Source organism: Guillardia theta, assembly GCF_000315625.1.
Source record: "Guillardia theta CCMP2712 unplaced genomic scaffold GUITHscaffold_27, whole genome shotgun sequence".
Classification (NCBI taxonomy): domain Eukaryota; class Cryptophyceae; order Pyrenomonadales; family Geminigeraceae; genus Guillardia; species Guillardia theta.
Window position 1 is genome coordinate 446,753 of NW_005434647.1, and position 8,872 is coordinate 455,624.

Genomic DNA, 8,872 nt, shown 5'->3' on the forward strand with positions numbered 1-8,872 from the left:
GATCGGTTATATCAAGAATTGAGTATTGTTCATTCTGCAAGATTAAACAATTTATCTTTGAATGCTTCTTATTTACATTGGGGGCACAATCATGATGTCCTTGCTGTATGCAGTGACGGTACGATACTTGTCCGTGATCTGCGAAATCCCTGTAACGAGTAGCTAAACTTCGTCATTCACATCACATTCACCTTCAAGCGGTATCGTCCAACACTCAAGCTGTTACTCACTGTCCAGGAAACTGTTCCTGAGTTATCCTATCCCAAAGTGAGAAGAGAAAAACATTCAGCCCGCAAACCAGAGATTGTTCAATCATCTGAACAAAAGAATCTGACATCGACTCCAACGAGAGCTGTCTTGATTTCATATATTGGAAACCGCAGAAGGAGGACATCGCACCTCCATTTCTGTTGCAACCCCCAGGGAATCCCATTGAATGATTTGCTTACTCTTCATTTGCCAGATGGCATCTGCATAACTTTACATCGAATAGATGTGCGAGTACAGTAGACCTTGGTTGGGATTCAGAAAAAGCAAGTTGTCCCGGATGGTGATGGGGTAGCTCGAACACTCGAGAGGTTTACCAACCTGCGAATGAAACATGTCAGCAAAGCTTCTAAGCCCCACGAAACTTCTGCAGACCTCACGCACACGAAGTTGGTATCGTCCTTGCTCGACATCTACAGGGACTGTCCACAAATATTCTCCATGATCCGGCAACCCAAAGGCAATCTCCTTCCAGAAGCCAAATCTACGACCTCACGTATCAGAGCAAAGCAGTTGGCTTGGCTGTTTCAGAGTCTGGTAACCTCGAAGCGAATTCCAACACATGTCCCATGACAGGTGTCCTGGAGAAATGATCATTTTGAGAATCTCCCGATGAGTTTACTTCTTCTCTGACTTGGCAGCTGAGCCTGGATTACTCCTTGACTGCAAAGAAAGGAGTCATCAGGTGCAGCCTCATCTCAGCTGGACCTTGTCTATGTTGGCGAGCTCCTGCTCGAGTGTCCATCGCCTCAGCTCCTCCTGTGCAACTCTGACGCCAGGATCAGATCAGTGCCGACAAGGCCTTTCAACCCGTCACTTGGAGTCGGTGGATTTGTTTTTTAGCGCCATCGCCTGCCCGTCACTTGGTCAGGCCTTGCTGAGTCGCGTCAGTCGCATCCATCACCGCATTGCAAGTCGAGTGAAGCAAGACGGCCTGACTGATCCCCACAGATTCCTGACGAGTGCAGAGCATCAAAGGATCCAAGTGTCCAAACATACCCATCTTCACATGATCATCTAGGTGCGTCTGCCCCTGCGCTTCCTTGTCCTGCGAGCTTTCTTGGTTGACCTCAGTCAGGCCCTCGGGCACACCTGCGGCTGTATTTGTATTCTTGAGCTCGCACTCTACTTGCAAACTCGACTTCACCTTTCGCTGGCATTTGAGCAACAGCTTCAAGGAGGGTCTGATCCATAGCAGAGTCACTCTCATCGCTCTCTGCAGATCCTGGGAAATCACTCAGGGGGATACGGAGGAGGATAAGGATAACGATGACGATGACGATGACGATGATGATGATGATGATGATGATGATGATGATGATGATGATGATGATGATGAGGAGGAGGAGGAGGAGGAGGAGGAGGACGCATCGCAGCACCACTTGGCGGCGCCAGGTCCTTTTCCTTGAGGATCGGATCGTTCTTCCCATCATACGCATCTTGCCAATATCATTAGGACCGCCTGACCCCATGCAAGAGCACCTTTGAGTAGGGAGGTCGGTTCATGGAGATCATCCCCGCTGCAAGGGGGGGTCAGGACGGAGGCGCAACGGAAACGGGTATGTGGTACCTGTCTTCCTCCTCTGACAAAAGAACGACCTCCCCAGCATCGTCTCCTGGTTTCCTTCCGTGCACGAGCGTCACTCTGATCAGCCCCAGCCTTTTCCTCTCACCTTGTCCTCCATTGGATAGCATATGAGCTGCCGCGGCAGAAGCAACCGCTGCCCATCCCAACTCATCAACAGGGTAGAGGAGGAAGAGGAGTCAGAGAAACCTTGGGGTATGGCCCACCGACATGACGATCTTGGGGGCCGAGCTCTTGACCAGGAAGTAGGCAGAAGTTGAATCCACTATCCCATTGGCTCCCTACGGCCCTCGAGTCAACCGTAACGACAGTCAAGGAAGATGCGACGAGGGTTGGGGAGGGGGTGGGTTGGGGTTGGGTGGTTGGCGAAGGGAGAAGCAGAGGGGGAAGAGGGGCATACAGACCGTCACACGTAAGCAGTACCATCCATTTGGCGTGTTTGCCGGGAGCTTGAGCGTAACCTGCATGTCAAGACAAGTTACTGTTGACTTCCTTCCTCCCTTCCCCCCTTCCAATCTCATCTCAACTTCATCCTCCTCCCTCCTCCCGTCAGCGCTTGTATGACTCACCTCCCCTGTATCCGGAATGCTCCTGCACAGCGTCTGCCCCACGTCAGATGGACTAACAGCTCAAGAGGTGAACTGTACCTGCCACGAGGACACGTAGGAGCCAACATACGTGCCAATCTGAACAGCAAGGGTACGTATGATTCCCTTGGACTCCCATGCTAGGATCCCCTAACAAGGCAGGTCAGCTGGAGGGGTGGAGGAGGGCTTCTCACCTCATGCCCCGCAAACCAGACGTCATGCTCCGTTGGAGATATGACGGTCAACCAGGCCTGAGAGATCAAGATGACGAGGGTGCAAAATGATGATGATGATGATGATGATGATGATGATGATGATGATGATGAAGAAGAAGAAGAAGAAGAAGATGATGATGATGATGATGATGATGGAGAAGAAGAAGATGATGATGATAGAGGAGGAGGAAGAGGAGGAGGAGGAGGAGTCATTTGCTTGTTACCTTGGATCGAAGAGCCTCAGCGGCCTCATATCGGAGCGTGAAGTCTTCCAACTGGAAAGGATGGGCGCGTAAGAAGAAGGGCAAGGAAGGAAGTAGCGACAACCTCCTGCTCGATCCCCTTGATGCGGCTGGACTGGCTCGAGTCCTCATCGACAGTTTTGTTCGCGTGTTCCTCAGGTTGGCTGCCGGCTGCTCAACTGGCCCATCAGCAACTACAAGAAGATAGATAAGACCCTGCTCACATGCAGGAGGAAGAGGCAGAGCAGTGGTAGGAGGAGGAAGAGGGCTCCTCCCGGACCTGTCGCCTTGCCCAGCCTCCTGCCGGACATTCAATGAGGGCTCTCCTCGCTTTTCCTCTTATCTTGACCTCCTCCGATGGCGTTTGAGACGAGAACGGCAGGAGGGAAGACGAAGAGGTCGGCACGAACGATCCCGCGGCGCTCACGAGAGAGCCGCTGATGTTGCGCGCTGCCCCCCATACCATGGACCCGCTGTCGACCACCACGGAGCTTGCGTTTGTGATGATACCTGTGGGAAGAACATGTAAAGGAATGTTGCAGCAAGGGAGGGATGCCATGAATGGGAGCAAGGGAGAAATAGTGCGAGTAAATCATATCAATCATGGTCATCGTCGCCGTCATCAACATTGTCCTCCTCCTCCTCCTCCTCCTCCTCCTCATCGCTATCGTCGTTACCACTACCATCACCATCGCCATCGATCTCCCTCTCCTACCTGGCACAGGAAGCGATTGCAGGATCCCCCATCTTGGCAGCTGGTCTGGAGCAGGTTGGATGCTGTCCAATCGATCGTAGAGTTCTCGTTGCAGGGAAGCGATCTTCTTTGGGGCGAAGCACAGGATACAGAGAACCCCAGAAGCAGGAGGCTCCGATCCTCCTCCTGCTCCCTCCGCTCCCTCCGCTCCTCCTACCTTGTCTCCCACGAGCTCTCTGAAAATTTCTTCCCCCTCCCCTTCGACATCGTCCTCCAATCCCCAACCATCCTTAGCATGCGAGCTGCAGAAGTCATGCCGGCATTCGGCGCAGCGGTACCTCCATATGTATGTGAAGGGAGCATGGCAGACGTAGCATCTCCCCTCCTTCTTCGCCATGTCTCTCACCCCCTCCTCCTCTCACGTTCGCCCTTCCACGTCCATCCCCAGCATTCACGCATTCCCTCCCTCCATCGCATCCCCCCCCCGGTGCGCTAACTACTAAATAAAACCCTCCATCCGCCCCGACCTGCCCGCCTGTTTCCCGACCTGCCAGTTCCTCACCCCCCGCCCCTTCCCCTTCCTCCTCCCCTTCCTCCTCCCCTTCCTCCCTTTCCTCCTCCCCTTCTTCCTCCTCCCCTTCCTCCTTCCCCTTCCTCCTCCCCTTCCTCCCTTTCCTCCTCCCCTTCCTCCCTTTCCTCCTCCCCTTCGTCCTCCCCTTCTTCCTCTACTTCCTTCTCCTCGTCCTTCATCTCGTCCTTCGTCTCGTCCTGTCCCTCCCTTTCTCCCTTTCCAGATGTCTGTCAGCTCGCGTAGATTGTGCTGTTTCATATTTGCATGCCTGCTTTCCTCTGCCGGAGGAGCAGGACAGGAGCAGGAGCAGGAGCAGGAGCAGGAGCAGGAGTGCTTCAGGGTTCTGTATCCTCCACCGAATCACGTCGTGACATCGGAAGAGGCGGCAGGAGGCGTGGAGGTAGAGCTTCAAGTCAACTGCGAGGAGGGGAAGGGCAGCAGAGCGAGACTGCTACAAGTCTACGGAGCCACAGGCGACGGGAGGCCCGGGGATCTCCTATGGCAGCGCAGCATTGACGATCCTCTAGGGGAGATCATGGCGGTGAGATGGAACATCATGCCGGAAGGAGGGAGCAGGGAGGGTTTTAGAGACTGGCACTGCTCAGGGTGGCGGCAGTGGAGATGGACGGTGCATCGAGAGGAGGGAGAGCCGGAGCACCAACTTGTGCGCATGCGGGCTCCCCTCCTCGAGCATGCCTTGGAACGAGTCGCCTCCGTTGCGGGGAGGGAGGGCAGGGTGCCGTTTGCCCTCCAGGTAGGAGCCATGGACGGGGTAGAGCACGATCACCTGTACCCCTTCCTGGCAGGGGGAGGGTGGGGGGGGCTGCTCGTAGAGCCTCTAAGGGACTACTTCCATGCTCTCGTGCGGAACTACGGCAACGGGACCAGTGGCAGGGAGGAGGGAGGAGGGAGGCTCAAGTTCGCCAACAAGTGCATCGCGGAGGAGGACGGCAGGAGCGTTATGTACCGCCTGCCGCCGGTGGGACAGGAGGAGGGAAGGGACGCGGTCTGATGGTGGTGAAGGGAGCAGTAAGTCCTGAGGTGATGCACAAGTTCGGACTGGATGGCAGCTCGTCCCTCCTTGCAGGTGAGACCTGCTGCTGCTGCTGGTGGTGGTGCTGCTGGTGGTGGTGCTGCTGCTGGTGGTGCTGCTGCTGGTGGTGCTGCTGCTGGTGCGGCTGGTGGTGGTGGTGGTGGTGCTGCTGCTGGTGCTGCTGCTGCTGCTGCTGGTGCTGGTGCTGCTGCTGGTGGTGGTGGTGCTGCTGCTGCTGCTGCTGCTGCTGCTGCTGGTGGTGGTGGTGGTACTGCTGCTGCTGCTGCTGCTGCTCTCGCAATTTTTGAGCTGTCGAGGAAGATGAAGATGGATTGCCGCCGGGGGATGGCGATGACTCTGTCGAAGCACAAGGAGCTGAGGGTGAGTGCGCTGGTTGTGAAGGAGAGGAGGACCGACAGTTTGTCCCCAGGGAGAGCGTCATTAACAGCATCGTTGCTGAGGAGGTGGGATTGTCAGTCGATGTCGTCGCTGCTGAAGGAGCATGCGATCACGAGGATAGACGTGCTGGCAGGTGAGGAGGAGGAGGAGGAGGAGGAGGAGGAGGAGGAGAAAGGGAAGGAGAGGAAAGGGGAGGATGCTGGTCAGCATTGCAGCATGATAAGACATGTGTACTAGTTGACACCGAAGGTTATGACCTCAAGATAGCCAAACAGTTCTTCGAGATCTCCCCGCAAGACTGCACAAGGTAGCGATCGCCCCCTCCCCGCTGCCCTGCTGTAGCCTGCGCGAATCACCCGCCGCCTCCTTCCTCTGACTCTCCTCTCCTCTCGCAGGCCTCAGGTCTTGTTCTTGGAGGTCGGATTGCTCAGCCCGGAAGATCATGAAGAAGCCGTTGCCTTGCTGGAGGTTGAACCGGGAGAGGAGGAGGAGGAGGAGGAGCTGACGCCTGCACAGGGCAACGGGTATCGTGCGATGCACTGCGGCTATGGGATGGAACTCCTGGGGATCTCGAACGGAATCGACAGGGAGGACGATGAGGCATAGAGGGATGCAGAGACGGGCTCGCACTCAAGTCAGTTCCTGTTTGATCATCTTCCCTCGATTCCACGTCCCTTCCCGGATCACCGCCTCGTCGTTGACGACCTCGATCAAAATCCCTTTCCCGTGCTTCAGCCCTCGGAAGAACTCTCCCTTGAAGGTTGTCTCCCCGTCCGCGTACATGAGCATCCCTGTACCATCCCACCTTGTTCAGCCTCCTTCCCCACCTCCCGCTTTTCTCTCAAGAGAGACCCCTCCCCTTTCTCGCCTCCTCTACCCCCGTCTCTGAATCCCCCTTCTCCTTTTTCTTCCTTCCCTCTTGGCCTTCCCCCTCCTGATACTCCTGCTTCTCCTTGGTTTCTGCTCACCTTCCCCATACGGCTTGCCGTCTTCCATGCTTCCCTCATACACATCTCCATTGCTGTATCTCAAGGTCCCCTGCAGCATCCTCGTCATCCGCCATGGGCTCCTGCTCCGTCCCGCCTCCTTTCCTCGCCTTCCTCTCCTTTCTTCCTCCCCTTCTGCCGCTGCCTCCAACAACTCGCCCTCCTCACCTTCCCCGTCCTCTTTCCTCGCAAGAAGTCTCCCTCGTACTGGTTCCCGTTGGCCTGCACATACTTTCCTGTCCCGTGCGGCAAGTGGTTCAGCCACTCGCCCTCGTAAACCTGAAAGTTGATCAGAGGGGTAGGGGAGCTCGTCAAAGGTTTTCACCTCCCCATGGGCTGATTGGTAGGTGCCGATACCGTGCATGCTGTCCTCCACGAACCTTCCCTCGTATAAGTCCCCATGGGCTGATCTCCACGACCCTGAACCCCATAACTTGTCGAAGCTGAAAGAGACTGCGATCAGAACAGGAGCAGGAGCAGTAGAGCAGTAGAGCAGGAGCAAGTGCAGTATGATGCAGTTGAATATGATCGTAAGGATAGAAGAGTAGAAATACCGGAATTCTCCCACGTACTCGCTCCCGTCGTGCTTGAGCAGCTTCCCGTAGCTGCAAATAGCGTTGGTGGTGTACAGTGTGAAAGGTGAAAGCAGGTGAACGAATCAAGAGTGTATAGAAGGAAAGTAAGAGCAGAGAAGAATGAGGGATGACTGGCTGCGTTACCCGTGCCTCTTGTCTTTTCTCCATTCCCCATCGTACATGTTCATGTCAGCGTTGAACTTCCTCTCTTCTGCGGAGTTTGATACCATCCCTCCATCCGCTGTTGGCTGCACTTCTCCGTCCCCCTCCTCCTTCTTGCCCTGCAGCTCGTCCATTTCTTCGCGTTGCTTCTCCTGGACCTCCTGCTGCTTCCCTCTCCACCCCTCCCCCTCGCTCTCCTCTCGTTTAACCGGCTCCATCAAGATCCCCTTCCCTGAGCCGCGATCAATTTGGCAAGCATATCAGCTGTGTTCCTCACCATGGCGAAGGCCCTCTTGGAACTCTCCCTCGTAGAGAGCTATCATCTCCTCTCCCTCATTCCACTGCATCGTCCCACTACCATGAGCCATCCCCTATCGACCATCTCACTGTCAGTTCCCTTCCTTTCTCTCCTTGTCACATCTGCTACCCTCCCTTGTCCCCTACTCTTCAGTCCCGCCCCCAACCCAACAACTCCCCCCCCCCTTCCCGCCACCTCCTCCCCTCCCCCTTCCCTCACATTCTCGAATTGTCCAGTGTAGACCACCCATTTTCCTTCAGACTGAGCTGACGAGAACCTGTTGAGGAGGAAGGAGGGAGTGAGTAAGTCCTCTATGACTGCACGCTTCTCACCTTCCGTTGCCATGCTTGTAGCCTGCCTCATAATCTCCTTCATACCGCGAGCCATCGACGTACTGCATTCTCCCCCTTCCATGCCGCACACCACTCGTATGTTCCCCATGATAACTGACATTAACGTCAACCTCCACTTCCATGCACCTTCTCCTCCTCCTACCAGGATCCGTCCGCCCAGGTGTGCTTCCCTGCCCCTCCTACCTGCCCCTCCAGCCACTGCCCCATGTACATGCTCCCGTCCGGCCACTTGCCCGTTCCCCGACCGTGCCGGTATCCTCGCACCCACTCCCCCATGTATTGTGCTCCATCATCGTGATCCTGCCTGCCGTAGGCAACCTGCTGCTGACCTCTCCCGTCCTCTACTTCGTTATTGGCGGCAGCATCGTCTGGCTGACTCTCTCCTTGCGTGTGACCGTCATGACCCGTCGACTTCGCTACCTCCTTTCCTTCCTCTCCCCCAGCCTCGTCACCATCTTGCAGAGGAATGATCGCTTCTGCATAGTCTTCCCCTGCAGTCCCTTGGAACGGGCCGGAGTACGTGGTGTCCTTCACCCGGAGAGAGCCGTACTTCCTCCTGCGGCAAAGTTGAGGGCTCTAACAGAGACTGACGCGTCAGGGGACTTACACGTCTGACTGGAAGCTCCCCACAAAGACTGTTTCTTCGCTGTACTGCATGATCCCTTCCCCCTGTTTCTTGCCTTGAACAAACTCCCCGTGATAGATCTCTCCTTTGGGGGTGGAGAACTGCCCCTTCCCGTGAAGGACCCTGTCGTGAAGTAAACGGTCACAATTTTTGTACCCTTCCCTCCCTCCCTTCCCTTCCTCCCCTCCCTCCCTTCCCTTCCTCCCCTCCGTCCCCTCCGTCCCCTCCCGCCCCTCCCGCCTACCCATCGTAAAACTCTCCGTCGTAGATGTATCCTTCC

The 8,872-nt window shown here is 55.8% G+C and overlaps 3 protein-coding genes across 3 annotated transcripts; 1 reads left to right on the forward strand and 2 right to left on the reverse strand.

Annotated features, from left to right (window-relative positions):
• Positions 1-12: 12 nt before the first annotated feature.
• GUITHDRAFT_152170 (hypothetical protein) lies at positions 13-2,085 on the reverse strand. Its single transcript, XM_005834073.1, has 18 exons — positions 2,042-2,085; positions 1,941-1,988; positions 1,838-1,891; positions 1,750-1,787; positions 1,647-1,706; positions 1,415-1,492; positions 1,277-1,365; positions 1,172-1,222; positions 1,085-1,119; positions 976-1,036; positions 890-930; positions 810-848; positions 643-751; positions 513-588; positions 400-470; positions 299-352; positions 192-257; positions 13-138 (listed from the first exon to the last, which is right to left on the reverse strand). The coding sequence occupies exons 1-18, from the start codon at positions 2,062-2,064 to the stop codon at positions 73-75; spliced, it is 1,059 nt and encodes a 352-aa protein (XP_005834130.1). The 5' UTR covers positions 2,065-2,085; the 3' UTR covers positions 13-72.
• A 2,299-nt stretch (positions 2,086-4,384) lies between these two features.
• On the forward strand, positions 4,385-6,199 carry GUITHDRAFT_137745 (hypothetical protein; the record flags this gene model as incomplete). Its single annotated transcript, XM_005834074.1, has 6 exons — positions 4,385-5,140; positions 5,185-5,248; positions 5,561-5,658; positions 5,693-5,726; positions 5,843-5,900; positions 5,989-6,199. 6 exons carry the CDS (start codon positions 4,385-4,387, stop codon positions 6,197-6,199), a joined length of 1,221 nt encoding a protein of 406 aa, XP_005834131.1.
• A 360-nt stretch (positions 6,200-6,559) lies between these two features.
• On the reverse strand, positions 6,560-8,708 carry GUITHDRAFT_48386 (hypothetical protein; the record flags this gene model as incomplete). Its single annotated transcript, XM_005834075.1, has 6 exons — positions 6,560-6,631; positions 6,748-6,858; positions 6,905-6,989; positions 7,947-8,060; positions 8,110-8,271; positions 8,620-8,708. Coding segments are annotated over 6 exons (633 nt in total), but the record flags the coding sequence as incomplete, so codon positions are not given.
• Positions 8,709-8,872: the final 164 nt, after the last annotated feature.